Here is a 23,640-nt window from a genome sequence, read left to right on the forward strand (position 1 = left end):
TTTTTACAGATGCTGGTAACGTTTTTTTGTTCTTTTTTTTTTTTTTTTCTCCATTCTTTAGAGCATGACTTGATGTTTACAGTGAAAGGATCCTTTGAAGAAACCCATAGCCTTTCATTGTGCTGTGGCCACAGCTTTCATCTTACAGATCCCATCCTGTTCCACTATGCCCAGTATAGCCAGCCACAACTGGATATTATAGTCCCAAAGATGAAGACACTTCCCAGCTTTGTACGTTATAATTGAACATGGTAGTAGCATGGAGTACTATAGACAGCAATACATCTACCTTTATTTGGGAGGGGGCAGCAAAAGAGTACTTCACCTTTTCATAAAAACCCTGGTTTATTTTCAGTGTGCTTGTATGTCGCGTAGAACAGAAATGAGCAGAACTGGCTCCCTGACTGTGCCACTGAATTTACTTCCCTTTGATCAAGAAGTAATAGATGAGGTAAGCACTTCCAGCGTTTTAGAATAATATTGACTTTTGTTTAAATTTTGGCTGGTTCCATCCAGATAAACAAACCCAGCTTCCTAGAAACCAAAGAGGACTCTTTCTATTAAGGAGATTAGAAAAAGATAATATGGGAGTGTGCCAGCCAAGATGTGGGGAAGGGTCAGAAAACAGAATGCAGCAGTTCTTTAGTGGGGAGAAAAGAGTCATTCACACTCCATTTGTATTACATACACTCAACAAGAAAGAGGTCCTAGAGTAGGAAAAGAACTGCATAGTTCAAGGTTCTTGGAAAGCCCAGTGTCTCCTAAAAATGTGGACTATTCTATCCTACACCCTAACACTACAGGCCAAATCCTGAAAGGGGCCATGCTCACGCATCAATATTGGTACTTCAAGCTTTTGTTTCTGGTACTTCTGGCAGCCAGTCCAGAGCTCAGTAATGGCCTTTTCACTGGGACCAGAGGCTCCACTGCTGCCCGTCTCTCATTCATGTGTGTATTTCCTAATCTATAACGGGCTGCTCCCTACCCCAGTCATGCAATAATGAGATGAGGCAGGTGTTAGGTGATACAGACAGGCTCTTAATCTGGTAAACTGATGCACCTGCCTGAAAAAACAAGAAACAATTGAGATGCAAGTGAATTTTCTACAAATGTGCTCAAGGCCATGTACATCACTCAGATTACTATGGCTCCCAGCTTTGTGGATGTTCTGGTAACTAGGAGCTGATGAAACACATTAAGGTGGGGAGGAAGGATGGCTATGGAAATATCTCCGCATTTATTATATTTACATTTCTCATTTTCAGCACAGAAAATTTGACTTACACTTTAAGGCAAAACACTGGTAAGACACCTATTTATCTACTTGAAGTATTTATCTCTTGGTTCCTTGGATTCTGATGGATAGTGGCCAAGTTCTGCTCTCTTTGTTTCTGGGGAAAGATGTGCTTCTGTCATAACTTTCTGCTGTGTATTGATCTCAGATTGAGACCATGTAATAAAACAGACCCCAGGCAGTCAACATTTAATGAGATGTATGCCTTCGATACAGCATAAGGAGTGATATTGATAGCAGGTTTTGAAATCCGTACACACAGGGTGAGATTCTGTGCTGTGCTTCCAGAGATTGTGAGGCGTTCCTCAGAAGAAAGTGTTAGGGATGCTGGATGTATCTTCCACCAGCTAAAACCAGAGGTCTCAGGGCTCCTTTGTGCCGCTCAAGACCTTTTACTTGGCATCCAGGGTTAGAAAAAGAGATCTCATCCATACAGCTGATCCGTTGTCCTCCGAGCACCACACTAGTCCACTGAACACTCTTGTGCCATTATGAGCAAGAAAATCCCTTACATAACCACTGACATAAGATAGCAGTGTGTTAATAAAAGACTTGGCAAAGAACATATAAACCTGCCAATTGCCTCATGAAATTTAAACCCAATTAAAATTGTTCACCATGGATTAGTGGTGTCAGCCTACACCCCTGGGTCCAACAGCTGGCTATTGTCATATACAGAAATTCAGTGCAGACAACATTTGGAAAAACACCTCATGACTCAGTTATCTGCAATGTGGGTTCTCAGGGTACATTTCTCCTTTGTATCCCATCTATCCTAGATGCTTCAATATTTAAATCGCCTCAGTGAGAGATAACGTTATAGCCTGTTATGGCACCAGTGTTTTATAGTTATTCTTGAAATGACACTTTAATTTTAAGATCCTAATTTTAGCAATTTATACATCTCTGGAAATTGCCTTTTGGTGTGGACTTTCTCGTGCTGCTTCTCAGTCCAGTTATGAATTTTATTAGATAGCTTAAAAAAACAAAAACAAAATAAGCTATTCTGAATGACATTCCGTTAACAATATGATGCATCACATACAAAACTGAATGAAAGAAAGTTATATACAGCATATATGTTTCAGACCATATTGTTGCAGCCAGCACAAAATTTGGCTTGTATAGTGCTTACAGTGTCAATATCATTACAAAACAATAACAAGGGATACACTGAAAAATATCCTAAAGTTTATCAGCATCTGTTCTAATTTCCACAGATATTTATTATGGGAATCATGCCTGGCTTTATAGCGGATTATGATACATAGCAGAGATTTTCAATTAGAACAGCTAGTTCTTAATCCCCATTAAAATTAATGGGAAATGAGTATCCAAATCCTCTAGATGACTTAGAAAATTTCAGTCTCTGCCTAATCTTTGAAGGGTAGGGAAAGTAGGACAGCATTATCAACATGTGCATTCCTACCTTAGCACGGAAAACAAATACAAGGCCAAAACCAGAACATCTGGTCAGTCTAGGATACCCACAAATTGAAATAAATGTACCTGTGTATATTTAAATGTTTAGTCAGTTAGGTAAACACAAACATGTACTTGACTATGTTAGATAACACTGTCCTCTTTTCTTATTTTTAAACCTAAGAAATGTAATGCATAAAACATATGTTAATTCTGAATTATGGCTGAGATTTAAAATACAAAAAATTTAGAAAATTCAAATGTTAGTGCTCACAGCAACTGTGATTTTGTCCCCTTGCAGAAATATTGAATTTTATATTCTCTACACAGAGTTGATGTTTATGCCATTCAATATATATACAATGTGGACAAATGATGGCTGTTACTTAAATCTCTCTTTTACTGCCCCTTTTTACAATATTTTCAAAGCAGCTTTCAAAACTCTGATCTTAATGCTTGTGAGTTCACCCAAATTCAGAAACAAAAAAATGCATTTAAACATGCAAGCCCATGGAATTACCCTTCTTGCAGGTGCAAATTGATGCTTCTGCAAATTTTGAAGATGCAATTTAGAAGGCTTTATTGAAAATTTGACCCTCTATGTCTAACTTTGCCCTAGAAGGGACAAGTTACCAATTTTGTTACTTGCAGCTATCTTTAGACATTTTAAATGATAAAAAATACCTTAATATCACTCAGAGCAGATAGATACTTTTGTTTGGTAATAGAATAAAATATTACAGGACTCTGCACACATTGCTTTCTGTCTTATCTTATAGTTTATTAGTTTGTCCATAGAAGAGTTGTAGTAATGTCTTGTCTGTTTATGAAGTGTATATAGTTTATTAATTTAATTATATTATACAGTACACCCCGAGACTACAAGTCAGAATGTATAATATTTGTGCCTGTGTTCCAGCCGGGAAGGCCTAGATATGCGCTTGGGGTTTGATCTGTGTGTGGAGGAGCAGAATTTCCTGCATAAAAGGAAAAAGGTCGTTGCTGCTGCACTGAAAAAGGTTCTCCAGCTAGAGGAGGACCTGCAGGACGATGAGGTATGTGGGGCAGAATCCTTTCCACTCCTTCTCATAGAAGCGTGCTCAATCAATTGGGCACCAAAATGTGGCGTCTTGTTCTTTATTTTCACAATCTCCAGGCCATCAGGAAGCTTTACATTCAAGAAGTGGGTGATTTTCCTTTTTAGGAAGGAAATGAGTAGTCACAGATGGCATTAATAAAATCTTTTTACTTGTGTATACAGCTCCTAAAGAGTGTTGTTTTAATAGATATAGATATTTAATACCAAGATGGTTTTAGGCCTATATTCTCAGAATTACAGCAAAGGCTTTCTTAGGACAAACCATCTTCTAACCCAGCCCCTGCAGACAGACTCAAAACTTCTGTCACTCAGGCCATGTCTATACTACAAACTTATGTTGACTCTAGTGACATTGGCATAAAGCTGCCTCAGTTAGTACATTGCTTGTGCGTGTCCATACTTGGCACCCTGTGTTGGCAGTGTGCGTACTCACTAGGAGTGCTTGGGTTGATGCAGAGTGCAGTGCACCATGGGTAGGTATTTCACTGTGCAATGCACTGCCATCAAGAACACTGTCTTTTGGGAAGTTTTGGCAACGCATGATTGGGCTGAAGTGAGTCGCACAGGGGTGACTGGGAGCATGGGATCAACTTTCCAGTTTGCAACTGTCTCCATCCCATAATGTTATCAGTATCCTGTAATTTTTTAGCCTTTTTTTCAAAAGCGCCACGCTCCTCATTGTCTGCCATCTCTGAGAGAAGCCTGGAGCTGGCACAGCACTGCTCCGATTGTCAGGAGTGTTGCAAGCCCAGGGCACACAATCCTGGGTATTTGCAGAGCTGCAAGAAGAATCGAATGAGTTGGGAACATGATGATTTCTTGGAAGACAGGTTGCTGTGGGATATAGTGAGAACCAATTCAAGGTTGCTGGCAGAATTCACAGAGCAGCTGGAGGTGGTGAAGTGCCACTTCTGGGTCCAAGAAACAGACACTGACTGGTGGGATCGCATCATAATGCAGGTTTGGGATGATGAGCAGTAACTGCAGAACTTCAGGATGCACAAGGCCAGATTCCTGGATCTGTGTGTTGAGCTTGCTTCAGCCCTGCAGTGCAGGGACACCAAAATAAGAGCTGCACTGACAGTGGAGAAGTGAGTAGTGATTGCACTGTGGAAACTTGCAATGCCAGATTGCTACTAGTCAGTCGGGAATCAATTTGGACTCAGGAAATCCACTGCGGAGGCTGTTGTCATGCAAGTGTGCAGGGCCATTAATCACCTCCTGCTACGCAGGACTGTGACTCTCGGTAATGTGCAGGACATAATGGATGGATTTGTAGACCTGGGATTCCCAAACTGTGTGTGTGTGTGGGGGGGGGTGAGTGTGGATAGATGGTACGCATATTCCTATTTTGGCACCAGACCATCTTGCCACAGAGTACATCAACAGAAAGGGCTACTTTTCTATAATTGTCATCAGGGATGCTTCACTGACATCAATGTGGGTTGGTCAGGGAAGGTACATAATGCTTGCGTCTTTAAGAACACACGACATTTCAGACAGCTGCAAGCAGGGACTTTCCTGACTGGCTGATTACCATTGGAAATGAGGAAATGCCAGTAGTCATCCTACAGCATCCAGCATACCCATTGCTCCCATGGTTCATGAAGCTGTACACTGGCAACCTTGACAGCACCAAGGGATGATTCAACTACTGGCTCAGCAGGTGCAGAATGACAAATGAATGTGCTTTTGGTCATTTGAAGGGATGATGGCAGTGTTTACTCACAGGACTGAACTTCAGTGAGAAAAATATCCCAATGGTATAGCTTCCTGCTGTGTCCTACATAATATCTGTGAAGCAAAGGGGGAAATGTTTCCTCCAGGGTGGAGGGCAGAGGTAGAGCAGCTGTTGGTGGAATCTGAACAGCCAGATACAAGGGCTATTAGAAATTTTAACATGGAGCTATATGGCTCAGGGAGGCTTTAAAAGAACATTTTAACAGTGAGCTAAAGAAATGTGTGTTGTTGTATGCTTTACCTGGCCCTGCTCTTTTGTGGCCTGATAGGAATTGTATGGTGATTGCTGCACATGTAAGAATATAGCATCGTCAATGCACCTATTAATTTAGTTAGTGACTGATCTTATGAGTTGTGTGACACTGTGCAGTAACAGGTAATTGGTTGCTTTCAGAACTGCTCAGCATTCGGCAACATATGTTGTGAGCTAATAAGGATGAACTATGTTCCAAATAATAGAATTTCATTCTGTAACAAAATTAGTGCAAAAAAGTGCAATTTTCAACAAATACATTAAAAACTTAATAAACCATAATAAATTAATAGAACAGAACTTTTGAAAGGGAAAGAACATTCATGTCCATTTCAGCTACATATACCCTGACACATGAAAGCCATGGCTGGTGTATGTGAAGCTGTGATTGTCTGTAATGTCCCCCAGGGTGGAATGGTGGGGGTAGTGCAGCAACCCCTGTTGCCACATGGAGTGTGGGGAGGGGGATAGGGTGGTCCTGATGGTAAGTTCTCAGTGGGTTTCAGAGGGAGGCAAGCCCAGGATTGTTGAACCTGAAGGTCCACCAGAGCCTGCAGCATCTGTGTTTGCTGCCCAAGAAACCCCCTGGTGCATTTCCCTCTCCTTTTCCTGCTGGGACTCTTGGGCCTTTCTCCTCTCCACAATTTCCTTCTCCAGTCTGTCTGTGATGTGTTCTTCCTCCAGGCCCTGTGCTCATGGTCTGAAGCAGCACTGGCTTGCAGGATCTCACTGAATGTGTCATCCTGACACATCCTCTTCTTTCTCCTCCTCATCTGGAACAGGTGTTCCACAGATGTGGAGAGGAGACCCTAAAGGCTGCAATGGCACCAGCTGCAGACAAAACACAAATGTAGCATTGCCAGTCTATTCATTACAGAAAGCAAAACTTAGGATGCTGAACTCACACTCATTGCTCTCCTAAAGTTTTAGGCACTACATTCTCACTTCTGCTTAGGATTGCTTGTGTACAGTGCCAGTCACAGCACCAGCCATGGTGCGTATTGCCCACTGGGGGGTGTTTGAGTGGCAGGACTGGTTGGACTGTGGTGGAGTCAAAAACAGGTCCTGGCTTACTGTGCAGCTGGATTCCCCCAATCGCCTGTCCCGCATACTCCTCTGCCTCATCTACTATCTCTTCTGCCTGGCTGTTCACAGCCGGGGCCTGTGGCTCAGTCTCCTCGGAGCTGGTGTAGGGAGTGGTGGTAGGGTCTCTGCCAAGTACGGCATGCAGCTCTTTGTAAAAGCAGCTGGTCAGCAGCACAGCAGATTGATTGTTGGCCTCCCTGGCCTTCTGGTATGTCTGCAGCAGCTCCTTGGCTTTCACTGTGCACTGCTGCTGGTCGCTGTTGTAGCTCTTCTTCTGCCTCTCCTGAGCAATCTGCTTACAGATGTTGACATTTTTAGAGATGGTTTGGAGCTGTGTCTGCACAGCCTCTTCTCCCAACAGGCCCAGGAGGTCCAATATCTCCTGTCTTCTGCAGGCAAGAGCATGTCTGGAGTGTGTACCCAACTGTATTTTTATGTTGGTCTCCTAGAGAACATGGATTTTTTTAAGTAGTGAGGTTGGTGGTGTCCAGTTATGCTCAGTATTTAAAATGTATTTAAAATGCTCAGTATTTAACATGGCAGCCTTTGCTTTCCAATTGCTCAGCAGTAAGTTACAGAAAACTCAGAGTAATTCCTCTTACTTCTATGCGGTACGGTTAATTCAGGTCATGTCTCTGCTTGTAAACTGATTATATACATTTTTTTTACCATTTAATTAGGACCTGAACTTCTTAACATAACTTCCACTCATCTCCATTCTAATCACTAATTGTCCCCACCCATACAGTTATTTTTCATTAAATGTATGCTTTTTTTGCATTGAACAGGTACCAGTGGTGGCATTCATGACAACAGGTGGTGGTACAAGAGCATTGACAGCAATGTATGCTCAACTGTTGAGTCTCCAGAAGTTGAATGTCTTGGACTGTATTTCGTACATCACTGGTTTATCTGGCACAACATGGTAAGGAGAACCAAACTTCTGACACAAAGTAATTAATTAAGTATACATAATCTCCAGAGTGGTGAAATGTTTATTAGTCTCCAAGTAGTTATACATATGCCCATTGTAACCTAGTTTAAATATCTAATTATTATTATTTGCATGCACAGAACCAGAAACTATCACTTTTTATGGTTTCTAGAGGCCTTTTTGGCCAACAGAATTATAATTAAAAAGTTGCTTTCTTCATCTGGTGTGGCTTTTTCATGTCTGCCTTTGTTAGGTGTTTACCAATATTTGCTGTCATCCATGATCAATGTGCGGGTGACATCAGCACTGGAAGAGTAGCAAAGTGAACTAGAGAGATTAGAGCAGCTGAAGCCACAGGCAATCAAGGGAGACCTGGTGTTAATAAATGTAAAGTCCTACACCACCCCATAAGTAGGAAATAATAATATAATGTATAACTATTAGCAAAATGGGATGTTGTAATAAAGCAGCCACACCCATCACATTAAAACAAGCTTATTTTAGTTTGGTGGTGTTAATACTACCCTAATATCACTTTTTCATGTACCTAGGCAAAATAGTTGCTGCAGAGAAGGTATGGAATCAGGATTGGGGACAAGTGGTGGATAGAAGAGTACCTATATCTAAAGCATGATGAAGTTTGCTCTTGAATAAGCAATATCATTTGTTAATCAAGTAATATCTACCATACAATAGTGTTTGAAAAACAGAGGCAACATTTTGAGCAAGGCCTTGCTATTTTTTTCCTAGCTGACTTTGTTGTATCTCCAGTTAAAATAAAGTAGTTAAATAAATTCAAGTGTTTTAATAGGCATGAAATTATTAAAAAGGAGCCTGATTCTGAAGGTAAGTATGGAGTAGAACATTCTGAAGGTAATTATGGAGTAGAACATGATGTTGATACAGAATCCACTAACATCTAACAGTGAATTTTATACTACTCATGGCCCAGAAGTTGGTTTAATATGTTGCAGAATTCCAGTAGTTTTGAAAACTCACCATTCAAATCCAGCAGGAAGACATAATACTTTGATTATAAAAATATTGCAAATATTTTTGTTTTTGATGTATTCCAAAATTTTGGAATTACCTAGGTTTCTTTCTTAAAAAACTGAAAATATTCCTCTGATGTAAATGTGATGACCACATGCACACTCACATGCACACGCACCATCAAAAGGGTTTGAACTAGAGCTGGTTGAAAAATTTTTACAGAATATTTCTCTGTCAAAAAAGGCAGTTTTGTCAAAATCAAAATAGTTCATGGGAATATGTCAATGTCAACAAAATTTTATACTGGTAAAAGTTTCATTTTGTTTCACTGCAGTAACAAATTAACTTATTCAAAACCAGGTGCAACTCACCTTGTTTTGGGGTTTGTTACAAATCCAAAACTTGAGGTAGGCTTCCAAATTGTTTGCTGAAATTCGCAAACCTTGGCTGAGTGTCAAGCAAGTCTGGGTCCATTTAATGGACATTTTATGAAACTTGGAGGGTTCAGTCAAATTTAGTTACATTTCGCTGAGATTTTTGGTTTCATTCAAACTCAAAAGGAAAATCAAAGTGGAAACCCACCCACGTAATCTGAAATCAAGAAATGTTGCCCAACTCTCTCTAAGCCAAAACTTGAGAGTTTCGCAAGCTCTAATTTTGAATCCCAACTTTTCTTTATATTTCCTTTCCCCAGGACAATGTCAAATTTATATGAAGATCCTGACTGGTCACAGAAGGATCTGGAGGCATCACTCAGTGACGCTCGGAAACATGTGATCAAAAACAAGTTCTCGGCCTGTTTTTCTGTGGATCGTCTGAAATACTATGTAAAGGAGCTACACCAGCGGAAACAAGAGGGGCACAAGATATGTTTTACAGATCTGTGGGGGCTCATCATTGAAGCCATGTTACACGATGGGGTATTATAGAACTATTTCTCTTTTCAAAGTAGCTAACCTTCTGAAAGTAAAAATGAGGATAAACTGTAAACCCTAAGAGGATATGCCCACTCAAAATGGCTGCCAAGTTATCCACACAAATAAGTTTTATTTGTTGACTGCATCATGTATATGTTAAAATTAAACCTGCTCAACAAATAGGAAAGAAACCCCATGCCCACAGACACTCTAGAAAATCCAAAATTCTCTTTTAAGAGATGATTTTTCAAAGTGCCTTAAAATCCATATGCATAGGAAGATTGCCTTGACATTGGTATACTACAAATGGAGCTGGGATAGAGCATGTGGTACAAATTTGCAGCTGTTTGGTCAAGGGGTTCCCAAAATGAAGCCCCGCCCCTCAACATATGAGCTGCTTTTACTTTTCAAAGTGCTCACAAATCCACCTGCAATTTTGAGGAAGTTCCACTCCCCATAAATGCTCCCCCGCAAAGCCATCTGCCCTTCTCTCCACTTCCCACTCTACACCAGGTTGCTGGGCAGTATTGTGTCTGGGAGATAAAGATTCGTATTGAGGGGGAGGAGGCTGGGCAGATAAATGAGGGGAGTAGAGAGATCAGTGCAAATGTCCTGGCCAGGAGGAATCTCTTCTCCACCAGGGGAGGCTCACTGAACTCCTGCCAGGCAGCAGTAGGTATAACTGATTCTGTCTGGGGAGCTGGAAACAGACACGCTCCAAGCGTGCCACAGCAGGTAACACTGAGACTGGGCGAGGTGAGAAGCAGCATGTGTGGCACCATGGAACTGAGACTGAGCAAGGGGAAGAGGAGGCAGCATGCTCACTGAGATGAATGAGGTTTCATTTTGTTGTTGTTCCTAATGGTTCAATTTTTTATTTTCCAAATTTTCCATGGAATTTTTTGTTCCCCAAATCGGTAACTCTTTCAGATGAATTAATTTTGATTTTTACAAATGATTTTCCCCCTATTTTTTAAAAAAAATCAGTGTGTGTGACAAAGATGACCAGTGAAAATTGGCAACATAAAGAACCAAATCAGACAAATAATAAAAATAAAAACACAAATTTAATTGAATGACCACTGAGAAACTTTTTCACATTTAACTATTTCCACTAAAACTTTTCTATATTTAAAACACACACATATAAACACACACACACACTCCCCTATTTTATTATTTATTATTATTTACTTATTCCACAAAGACATTTTAAAAAAAATACAAAATTTCAACCACCTCCAATTAAAACACAGTAGGAGAATTTCATGACTGCTGATGCAGGCAGATGTGAGTATCATTTTTGTGTGTTAGCAAAACCCCTTGCTCCCAGGAGTTGAATTCAATCCAAAGAGAGGCAGGCAACGTTGGCAGTACTGCCCTCCATCAAGCTTCCAGGTCATGGTGGGGGAGCAATGCCACCCTCACCAGGAAGCCACCTCAGGGAGGTGCTGAATCAGCACATTGTCCAGCCAGTCAGGCACTTAACACTGTTCCCAGGTAGCATTGCTCTCTTTTGGTCAGTGCTGCATGGTGCAAGACGTGTGCCCTCTGCAATGGAAACAGTTCGGTTTTAGCCACACTTCAAAGTTTAAACCATATCGTAACCAGGTTCCTCGCTCTCATATAGTTGTGCTGTGTGGTGGCTTTCCTGTGACATTTACCCTTTCTGGATGAAATGATTCATGCATGTTCTCAGCTGAGAATTTTTTTTTTAAGTGTGTGGAGGGGGGGTCAATTTTTTTAAATAAGCAAATGTAAAAAATGACAGTTTTCACCAGTGAAATCTTTGAATTTTCCAGCATACAAAACTTTGACAAACTGATTTTTAAACAACTTTAAGCATTCAAGTGAATGGGACTACTCGCATGCTTAAAGTTAAGCACATGCTTATGTGCTTTAGTGGATCAGGAACAGAGTGCTCAGCACGTTGCAGGATCAAATCCCTAGAAAAGATCCTGGCTGGAATTGAGCAGGCATTTCATTGTAATATTCCAAACCCTGATACAATGGTAGGTCCCTGTGTCTTTTACCTTTTCCTCAGTTATGTATCTTTCTATCAAACAGGAAGACCACCATAAGCTCACAGATCAGCAGCAAGGACTAATTCATGGTCAGAATCCCTTGCCCATCTACCTTGCTCTCAATGTGAAGGACAAAATTAGCGATCAAGATTTTAGAGGTAATAGTTATGCTCTAGAAATATATTTTTCTTTAAATCTAACAGGGTTCATCTTAGAGTTAGGCAAACTGGCTAAGTTAATGCAAGAATCCTGTAAATCAATCCACTCAAAAGTGGACTTACATTTCTTATTTGTTAAATTTTTGTCTCTCTGTATTTCCCGTTTTGTCAGGAATCAGAAGCAGAATACTATAACAGAAGCTATTATCACAAGATGATCTGGCCTGCACAGAAGCAGGAAGTACCAGAAATTTCATGAGCTTTCCAAACTCTTGTGGGTGTGAGAAGAGAATTTACTTTCCATGCTCATCACTATTATATCTATATTGAACAAAAGTGGCTGGTTAGAAAATATGGTAGCTCAGCAACTAGTTTGCTATGAAGAGGCTGAAACCAAAAGTCTTATTCCATTAATAACTCAGTTTATCCATATGGTAACAGTACTTTTCTTTACCTGCAGTCAGGTTACTGCAGTAATAATCTTTCTTGTGACTCTTTCTTTAGAATGGGTGGAGTTCACTCCCTATGAGGTGGGACTCCTTAAATATGGGGCCTTCATTTGCTCTGAGAATTTTGGAAGCGAGTTCTTCATGGGTCGACTTATGAAGAAGCTCCCAGAATCCCGGATCTGCTTCTTGGAAGGTGATTTATTGCCTTGGAAAAATGTAATGAAATGTAACATAAACCAGTCACTGGCAAGCCACAGTTTTATGGCTTTTGCAATTGGTACAGACTCACCTGCTAGAAACTGAACATGATGATGTATCTGAACCTCTAGTAGATCATGATCTGCAGACTTAAAATCTTTCTTTAGCATGATTAAATGAGTTAGATTAATCTGATTTCATTATGCTGTCATGCACAAGGCATCTGAAAGATAATTTTGCACCTTTATTTGATCAACACATTTTTCAAAATGTTGCAGTTTGCTCAAGTACCAGTCTCCTCTGTGTTCTAAATCTATGAAATTCAGCCCCCAGCCTAGAATGGTCCTACTGCTGACTTTTAACCCTGATTGATCCAGCAATGTAACATTGAAACATAGCCTAATGATCATCAGCATGTCTAATATTCTGACGCAATACAACTCTTCTAAGGAGAGTATTTTGTACTGTATCCACAAATACTTTACAAATATAAAGAATACAATTATATAAATAATATCAGAGAGCAGAGAATTTAACAGAAACAGACAAAAGAAACAAAACAGCATGCATCTTTCAGATGAGTTTTTAAAAAAAGGTGTAGAGTGGATGAAGCCAAAGGAAGCAGGAAGAATCTGCCAATTTATGGCTAGTTAATAATATTACCAACACTGTGATGAACTTGAATAATACGTTAGAATTTATACTAAAATCACAACAACAACAACATCTGCCTTGCATATATGTGATGATGTTGTAGCTGTGTCGGGCCCAGGATATTAGAGAGACAAGGCAGGTGAGGTAATATCTTTCATTGGAGCAACTACTGTTAATTAGAGAAACAAGCTTTCAAGCTTACACAGAGCTCTTCTTCAGGTATGGCAAACTAACTCAGACCCTGTCTACACTTACCTCTGAGATTCGGCGGCAGTGGATGGGAGTTACGCAAGCTATGCAAAAACTTGAGTTACTCCTGTCGACTTCTCTGTTTCTCTTCTGCACGCCGTCTTCACTGCACTGTGCTGACGGGAACAGCATTCCCGTCAACGCAGTGCTACGCCACTTGTGAAGGTGGTCTTTGGATATCGATTTCTGGATCGACTGAGTGGGTCTTCACTGACTGCTCAGTCGATCCAGAGAAATCGATCTGACGGAGGTGACTTTGCTGCTATCAGTGTAGCCGTAGCCTCAGAATGTCACAGTTAAACCCAAGGGGGAACAGATTGCTTAGCATAAGCAAACACATATTTCAAGGGACCATTCAAAGGTGAAGTGGCCTATTAACAACCCCCCAGTCATAGGAGGAAAGAAGAGAGGGGAGAGCAGCTGGGGGGAGGGGGGATTGTTAGTAGGTTATAGATTGTGGTAATAAGCCATAACTTTGCTAAGCATTAAAAATCATGGACTGAATAGAGACACTGGATTTATGCCTTATTACCGCAGTCTATAACTCATTATTAGTTATCTAAGAGAAAAGAATCTCTCCCTCCCCTCCCCCATCAAGTCTTGTGATACTTGGTATTTTTCTTAAAGCCCCAATTCCTGAAGGTATGTGATTAGCTGGGAACCTGAGCTGTCATTTAAATAAAGAAAGAAAGAAATAAGCTTCGAACCCTCATGGTTGCTGAGAAGAGTTTGAAAAAGTGACCTGAATGTACCCTAAATACTCCAAAATCAGAAGGCAAATAACAGCCCCTCCCCAACATTTATGTTTTTACGATCTCATTGTTTTAAGCCAAGCTCCTATTCTGGGGGGAAGGAGGTGTGTGTCTGATTCATGATTTTTGAATTCTTGTGGTTGGCAATGCTGTATTTGGATTGCATATCTGTAGCTGAAGTGCAATCCAAAATGAGTCAAGAATTTGGGACTGCAAGAACCAGAGTCTTGAAAGAAAATGCAAAATTCTGATGATCTTTTTAATAAAGAAACTATTTGCAGGGTAACAACAATGAGTTTAGTGAACCTACAAATTTATGAAAAACGCAAGCGTGGCCTATGCCAGTAGATGGTGCTCTTTATATTTACTACAGGTATGCACATGCACTCAGAGAGGGAGAAAGAGAGAGAGAATAAATTCACTGGTAGGGATGGAAGGCAATTTTCAATTAAAATGCTTTCAAGTTACAGGTTACTATCTGTCAAATTTCTTTCATGTCACAGGGATCTGGAGTAGTGTATTTTCCTTGAACCTTATGGATGCCTGGTATATCTCCTTTCAGTCAGAAGAGTTCTGGCACAAATGGACTCAAGACAGAGTCATTGACATTGGTTAGTTATTTTTACATTGTATTTTTGCTTTCCTTTTTCTTAGGGTTTTATTTATATATTTATTGATTATCTACTACATGAAGTGGAAAGCCATGTCTTGTGTTGCAGTGCAGCAATCATTTGGGTTGATGGAGAAGCAGAAATGATGAGATCTACCATGGATGCAATAGAGATGCCCCTTATATGGGGTCTTGAAGGAGTGGGGTAAACTACATGAGAAAAAATGTTCTTGAAAATATGGGTGATGGGGCTTTATCCTTCCAGGGCCCACCATTCTTCTCTGTCTAGCCAAACACCAGATGGGTATCATCCTTGAGAATGAGGTTTAACATATTCTTGTTATTGTTTGTAAATGGTTCTTATTTTTGATCCGACTCAGGAATTCATTTGAGTATATTTTCTTATAGTTTTACTTACCTTTCATTAGTGTGCCCAGAGATGTAGGACATACATTATAATGATAGTAGTAATAATAATAATAACAAACCAGCATAGATGTGCATGATGCTTTCCAGAAATAAAAGATACTGTCCCTGCCTCAAGAAGTTTATGATGCATGAGTCCAATTCTGCAAATCTTGACTACTGAATATAGTGCTTGTTACTGTGGGTCATTCCATTAAGGTCAATTTATGGCTCTCAGTAGAAAACATGACACTAAAGAGTAACGGCTTGCAGGATGAGGACCAAAATGAGAGACACAGTAAATCCTTAAAACACATGAATGAGTGGAGAAAGAAGAGCACTGCAGCAAATATTATTGATTCATTTTGTTCTGTTGCATTTGTAATCTGCAGTTTGTTTTATTTTTATATATAAATTAATATGGTTAATTTATAGGATACAAGGTTAGAGAGAACTATAGCATGGGCAAAGCTTTTAGCAGTGGGGACTGAGAAGAGGAAGCAGATTTTGGAAAGGTTAGTCAAATAAGCAACTAGATCTGTGGAGAGTCTAAATGTTAGGAGAGAAGGAAGTTGAAGTGAACCCAAACATATACTATAATATAGTATATAGGAATATAAAATAGGAATATAATATAGGAACATATACTATAATATAGAGGACGATCCCAAAAATGAATCCAGATATACAAAGCTTTTATAATTTTTTCTGCAGAGGAAGAACCTCTTCTACCTACGAGGCCAAGTGAGTTAAATACTCAGGTGCTCTCCCCCCCAGATAGTCTTTCAACTGTTTTTCGAGATATTCTTATGTTCCGGCCAGCTGTTTCAGAAATCCACAATTTTCTAAAGGGCTGCCAGATGCACAATGACTACTTGGAGAACGAGTTTTCCATATGGAAAGGTATGGTGATAACTTCCTATTTTAAGTTGCATGTTTAAAGATTGGATTGGGGTCTGGAATTTAGTGTGGAGATCTGTGATCCCTAGTGGAAGTGAATGAAGCTACTCAAATGGTTCTGCTACTTTGTGAGAAATCCTAAGTGGTAGCGCTATAAGTAATACATGGTGATGTGGTGAGGTATGGTATGATATGATATGAAGGCTTTAAGAGCATAAGTTTGGATACATCCACTACCTGTGCGTAGCAAAGCCAGGAATAAGTTATTTAGGCTATTATGTTGTTGTTGTTGTTGTTTATATTCCAGATAAGCCCCAAATGTAGAAGGGACTGTCAAAACATTGAGGAGGCTGAAGTCTCTGCCTCCAAATAAGAGCCTAGAAAACCTTTATATACTGCAACACAGTATCATATATTCTGAATATGCCATGCATGTTACAGAATATTTGTTCTAGGAAAGTTTTCAAAAGTGTATTCAAATTATTTTTTGTGCCCTCTGCTTCAAATGCTAGACGTCTTAGTTACATTGCTCTAATTGTGGAGGGCTTGGAGAAAGCCATAAAAGCCTCTAGAAAAGACATTCAAATGTTTCTATATCTAAATACATCATGACTTTAAGTAAGATATCTCACAGTTGTCCAGGGCTAGAAGCAAGTGTAGTTTCCTGCTGGGAATCTCCCTTTCCCAATGATATAAAGATACTATTTTTAGCGTTGCTTTTGATAGTGGATTTTAAAGCTGGGACATTTTTACATATAGGAAGGCTGTTCTTAGTGCATGACTGAACCTTGCCCATCTGGGGTCTTGGGCAAGTGTAATTTTTTGGGGAAATACACATTTAGGGGAGAAGGAGGAAACATTTCTCTCATAGGTTGATTTTAAAAATGATAACTTTTTGAAGCTTACTTTTGAATGTTACAATAAGTCCCAGGGAGATGGATTAGTGGCCAGAGGGCAGACAAGGCAGTTAAACATACATGATAATTCCTTTACATATGGCTTTGCAATTGATCACAAGTACCATTTGTGTGTGTGTATATATGCAGTAGTTGCAGTTAAAAAGTTGTCTTTTACCCTTTTATTAGTAGATCAGAAATTACTGGCTCTGGCAGTATTCCCCATTTTAAATATAGGGAATTCTTTTTGAAACAGTCATATTTCACCTACCAGTGAAAGAAAAAAGAAAACTGTATAGTTGCTCCAACCATACATTTGACTATGTATCTATCTTCGGTACTTATATGTCCTCATTACCATAGTATATGGTCACCTTACAGTCTTTATCCCCATGAAGTAAGGAAGTACTCTTACCCTCATTTTTCATATGGAGAAGTGAGACACAGAGATCAAGTGACCTGGCCAAGTTTATATAGGAAGTCAGTGGCAGAGTAGGGAATTGAACTCTGGTCTTCTGAGTCCCAGCTAGTGCCCTTTTGTCCACAGAAAGCAGATAGAAAGAATTGCCTTATGCCACCCAAAAGGATGGTTGCTGCAGGTCAATAATGCAAAAGGCAGAATGAGGAAACCCAGGCGTGAAGAACAAAAAGACTGAACTACAATTATATAATACTGTGTCTGGGGTCAAAAAGGGAGCGGGAATACCCTTTCCACTCTCTAACTCTTTACTGTCCTCAGAGTAGTAGCACACTCACCCTTGCAGTGATGCGCACTCTTAATAAGAAATGTTTTTCTGGTAGACTGTGAGCTTGACTCTCACCCCAACCAGCTGACAGGAGCAGCAGATCACCTCGCTCTGATAGATACTGCATTTGCCTTCGAAACCAGTTACCCACCTCTTATGAGGCCAGAGAGGAAAGTGGACCTCATCCTGCATTTCAACTACAGTTCAGGATCACAGATAGCGGTAAGACTTGTACCTTTTTTCTCCAGTAATATTCCCCCTTTCAGCTGCCAGAATTGTTCTCTCTCTACTTCCAAGCACTTAAAGACTCTTTCTTAAAGAGAAAGTTGTTTCTAACAGGAATAAACTCGTACTGCCAATGGTGTGAATCCTTGTTTCAAAATCAATGGATTGTGTGCTCTCTATGTCCAGATCTACAAAAGGACCTAGGTGTCTAATTCTGACTTTAGGCACTTAAATCCAAAATTTAGGCACCACTGAGATCCTCAAAACCCTGCTCAGCTGCCACCTAATCCTGCAGGCACCTCAAATACCTACATTATTTCTGTAAAAGTCACCTAGAAGCCTAAGTTTCTTCCACTGGGTGTGTGAACTGTTACCTCAGCTTGGCAGCCAGATGCCTATCTCATGCCCAGACATCAGCAGTATCCTCAAACCAGGGGAAACTATGTGTTGCTATGCCTATCTCTCCCCATTCATTGTATAGGGAACCTGGGTGCCAAACTCAGGGTCTGTGGATTCCACTGGGTGGCTAGTCAGCTTAGTACTTATGGTAGGGATGGTGTACAAATTTCTGGATTAGGCAAAAAATGCCCTCACTTGTTCATTACATGTAGTAGAAGTGTGTTAACATATGGCAATTATTCTGGCACTTTGGGATTATCCCAATGTGAAAGATTTAAATTTGACCCTTGATGGAGTGGAAGAGGAGAGGGTGTACTTTAGCTAGTTTTGAAGAAATTTGGTTTAGAAATAATGAAGTTATAAGCAGGGGTGGTGGTGGTGCAGCTCCTGCCAACCTGCCGCTGGACACCGGGGCCACGGTGGCCCCATATCTTTCCATCCCTGCCCCAAGGCCCCCACTGCCTGCTGCTGCCTGGCTGCTTCTCTCCTCCGCTCCACCTTCCCTGGCTCCCTCTCCAGAGGTCTCTGCTGCTCACCGCATGCATCCCTCTTCTCATCCCCTCCCTTCCCCCCAAGACAACCCCCTCACTCCCCTCCCTGCAAGACTCTCACCCACTGCTTGCCTCCTCTCCTCCACGCTTCACCACCTCTTCTGCAAGACGCCTGCTGCTCCCCTCCCCGCCATGAGACCCCTGCCTGCTACTCACCGCCTCCTTCCTCCTCACCCCCCCTAGACACACCACACCCACCTGCTGCTCACAACTTACTGTGTCCCTCCGGGGTGGGGGCGCCGAGCAGGGATGGATTGTGGGCAGGACCATGGGCAGAAGAGGCGGAACAGGGAGCTAGCCTCCCCCAGGATAAGATTCACTCACCACCCATGGTTATTAGTACGTGAAAATTACATGCACCACTACATGTCTAAGTGAAGTGTGTACTTCCAGATATAAACATGCTTTCACATGCATTTTTATGTTTGGGAAACTGCACATTCAGTTAAACACACCTGTAACCTTTTGCATGTTTGATCGTTGTGGTCAGACATTCATATACATGCAAAAACTATTTGAATGTCTCATCAGATATCTAAATCCAATTACTTGTGTATCTCATCATGGGAATGGGACTTTCAAATAAAGGGATGTGGTGCTTTCTTTTTTTTTCCTCTCCTGATGTTTGATCAGACATTCATAGAAACCCAAGGTGCCTTAACATATGAATAACTGGGTTGAAGGAATGCTTAAATGCATTATTTTTTCAAAATCTTGTTTTAAAAATAGGAAAGTCACTACAGAAAGATAACTTACATTTGAAGCAGTGTTATACTATGTGTAAGGGTGCCCTGCTGGGGCCCCTTTGCTTCGGCCACCCTCTAGCTCACAAAGGATTCACAGACCCTCTGGTGTAGCAGTCACTAATGTAGTTTATTTACAGTGCATTTGTGCATCCACCACCTTCATGCAGTCCTTGGGTTGGGCTAGCAGCCTCTAGGCTTCTCTTCTCCCTATGAGACAGGTGGGGCCTCTTCACTCCCCTGGACCCCTCCTTTTCCTTCCCCTGGCCGGCATATTAGCCCTACTTAGTCAGCCTGGCAGCTGCCTCCTATCTGCTAATCAGGTACAAACAACCTCTCAGCCCAGTTAGGCAGACTGCTGTCTGCCATTCCCTAATCAGGTACAGGTCCTCCTAACCAGCTCTAATGCACCTTAGTTAGCTGGTGTGACAGAGGGCTGGCTAGGGAGTTACCACCCAGCCCTCTGCCACACTATGGTTGACTTTTTAGGGCTTGGCTGGGTAACCATTGCAGTGATGAGCTTCAATGGGAGTATACATGTGTATATCTGCACAATCGGGTTCTTAACATGCAGTTCTTTTGTCACAGAAATCTTAACTCGTGCACATAATAATATAGCAACCTCTCTAGTGCCTTATACCTGGCAGGATTCCAGTGTGGTGTACAAATTCAAACTGATATGCAAACTATACATAGAGATTCACTACCACTGAGTACCACTACTATCATCCACCAGCCACTGAAATAGAGTCACAGCTCTGGCAGGAATGGGGGTGTGAGAACTATGGATCACAGTGGGCTATACTTTACCACCCTTACTTGTGTTGCTTAGTGACTTACTCCATAAGTACTCCCGCTGAAGTCAATCTCTTAGGCAAATCTTGTCCTTAGTCTCATCATTGGTTTCTGATGTTTTGTTTTTCCCTTCCCTTCCAGCCTTTGATAAAAGCCTCTAAGTACTTCTCAGAGCAGGGAATCCCTTTCCCTCAAATTGTGCCAGGTGAGGAAGAAGCAAAAAGTCCAAAAGAGTGCTACATTGTTGGAGATAAAGAAGGCCCGGAAACACCTGTAGTGCTTCTTTTCCCACTAGTGAATGACACCTTCAGAAATTACAAAGCACCTGGTAAGTTAGCAGCAGCCAATCACTTTATTAAAGCTAGCATGACCAGCCTATCCATTCATGGGATTCCCACTTTTTATTTCATTATAATAAACCTTAATGGCTGGATGCCTATGAAAGACTTTGCTTTCAGACTCCTCACTACAGTACCAGGGCAGCTCAGTGCTGGACTATGAATATGTCTACATTGCAATAGAACACCCATGGTTGTCCTACTTCAGCTGCCTCAGGCTCACAGGGCTCAGGTTGCAAAACTGTAAAATTGAAGTTTAGATGGTTGGGTTTGGGCATCTACACTGCAATTTTATAGCCCCAGAGCCAAAGACCTGTGAACCTGAGTCAGTTGATACAGTCCAGCCACACGTGGGGTTTTACTGCAATGTGGACATACCCCATGTGACAGATCCTAAAATCTGGAAACTTTCAATAGATATCCGTGCACCAGGCACATTGTAGGGATACAGCCGGAGTAAGCCCTGGACATTTGTATCCCTCATTTGAGGTTTTTGTTACGTGTTTAAAAGGTCATTGTCACATATTTGGGTTTTGAAGGGTTGAGAGATTTGTTTTTAGTATACATAACCTCTTTGCTTACTGAATTTCTCTTTTCAGTAAGACGGGTCTTTTCATTGGATGAATCACCTTTCATAAATGAACAAGGCCTCTTGTTCTGAGAATCTGAAATGTCAGAAATTAGCATGTTCACGTTTTGTTGCACCCCTTGTTCTCTTCTTGTGTCAGAATGTGTTCCAGGATCTAAGGATTTCATTGTTTTGATTTTAAAAAAATGTTTTTAGTCTTATGGTTATGAAGATAAACTTGACAACAACCCATGTGTACTCTGATGTAATGATGACAGTCTGAGCAAATAGCTTGGAGAGGTGTGAACAGTTTCTGTACACTTCAGTGGGTTCTTGATTGAAACCACAAGTTGACTGTTTAAATATCAACCTTGTTAACTACTTGACTGCTGATCATTTTTAATAGAAACATCCACCTAATGTGCTTATCTCACAATCTCAAACTGCCTCCTAGGTGCCAAAAGCCTCAGCTGTTCCCTACTCAGGTGCTAAAATCTCCTGCTTCCCCCAGGATATCTTCTACAATACAGTTATTTGTTATCAATACAAAAATCTACCCTACGCTGAAAATGGAAAATCTGAGGACAACATAGAATACATTGAATTTAATATCAAAATAAATAATGCAAGGACTGCTGTACTGATTGTATTAATCATTTTTGTATTTAAAAATTAACATCAGTCCCATTTCTTAAATGAAGCTGCCACTGAATTTCCCATCTACCACATGGAAATGCCACAGAATCCAGGCATCCTGGTGTAGAAGTTAGATGTAGCATGTCAGATGAGGCCTTATGATCAATATCTCTGGCTGAATCGCTGTTTCTCCTTTATAATACATTTGGTTCTGCCACTCATCTCTTATCACACCCTTCCTCTTTTTCCCCAAACCCTCTTTCTCTCTGCTGACTGCCATCATGATACATTCCTCTCCTGATTTCATCGTGGATGTGCACCTTTTCTAAGATCACTAGAAATGTCTCCCTGGGTGCAGGCCTGTAAGAGTAGCTCAAAGAATGATGCAGTCCCTCACCACATCAGGCATCTAATTTCCACCAGTCTTGATAATGGTGATCCAGTCAGCAAAGTAGACATTATAAAGCATCCTCTCAGCAAGAAAATCTCACTGGAGAGAAATCTCTGGGCTATGACTGATTGTGTGTACATGGCTGATGAAAACCTAAAACCATAATAATGTCTCAATAACAAACCTAATTGCTGTTTTCCTCTAGGTGTGAAACGTAGTCCCTCAGAGATGGCAGAAGGTGAAATTGATGTTGCCAATACCAAGGGTCCATATAATATAAATAATCTGCAATATTCAGAGGAAGATTTCGACAAGCTGGCAAAACTGAGTTACTACAACGTCCAGAATAACAAAGACTTAATTCTTCAGGCCTTGCGTATAGCAGTGGAACGAAAAAAACAACATAAAAACCTCAAACCTCATACCCCTCTGTGATGATACATCTCTCTCTCCCATTATGGGGAAGGATTCTACTGATTGTCCAGCATTATGGAATATGAAAAAAATATCCATCTGTTGCTCTTACTGAAGAAACAAGGAATTGAAACAGAACGTGATGGAAATCCAAAGAATGCTAAAAAGAGCACTCAAATTGTAATAGGAAAAACTAATATCTGTCTGTCAGAAATGGGAATAAACATAAAGAGGAAAGCTCTTCCATAATTTATGAATGTGCTTCCCTTGTTAACAGTCTCAGCAGAGTGGCCAAGCACTGAATCAACCTTGAGGTTGAACTATGCTGTCACTTCTAGAAGTGACCTTTCCAAGTCAAGGTCGAGGTAGATTGGCAAGGAAATGTGAAGTAGCTTGCATTGTCATTGTTTGTGCTATACCTATTTTGTTGATTAAGAGAGTACTTCCATTACCAGGACTGTAAGTCCAGAAAAGAAAGAAAACAAAATCAGTGTTTAAATAAAATAATAATAACAATAATTAATGTACTAAGATTTCTATACAATTATATATAAATATGAAGTAAAGATTTACATCATAAAATATTTTTTTGGAATCTGAGTGGCAATAATGAGAGGGTTTTTTTTTTAAACAACATTCTCTTCTATTAGCAGAACAATTAATGCAAATGATTCTGTATTCACAACAACTAGTAACGGGTTTGGCATAGAGAGGGTGCAAGCACCAGCATCAAATATGAACTTTCCTAGTGTTTTGGACAGTTTGAATTTGGGGTTCCAGTTTAGGCTCATATATAGAAAG

General features: G+C 40.6%; 1 protein-coding gene across 1 annotated transcript; it reads left to right on the forward strand.

The window, feature by feature from the left end:
* The first annotated feature begins 210 nt into the window (after window positions 1–210).
* LOC137159681 (cytosolic phospholipase A2 epsilon-like) lies at window positions 211–23,193 on the forward strand. The gene is made up of 13 exons (XM_067558147.1): window positions 211–231; window positions 356–451; window positions 1,266–1,303; window positions 3,636–3,771; window positions 7,683–7,819; window positions 9,516–9,741; window positions 11,806–11,920; window positions 12,425–12,562; window positions 14,726–14,833; window positions 15,952–16,140; window positions 17,835–18,001; window positions 20,634–20,820; window positions 22,631–23,193. The coding sequence occupies exons 1-13, from the start codon at window positions 211–213 to the stop codon at window positions 22,858–22,860; spliced, it is 1,788 nt and encodes a 595-aa protein (XP_067414248.1). The 3' UTR covers window positions 22,861–23,193.
* The last annotated feature ends 447 nt before the right edge of the window (window positions 23,194–23,640 follow it).

Source organism: Emydura macquarii, unplaced genomic scaffold (genome assembly GCF_026122565.2).
Source record: "Emydura macquarii macquarii isolate MOO-44397 ecotype Brisbane River unplaced genomic scaffold, CSIRO-AGI_Emac_v2 contig_1876, whole genome shotgun sequence".
NCBI lineage: Eukaryota > Metazoa > Chordata > Testudines > Chelidae > Emydura > Emydura macquarii.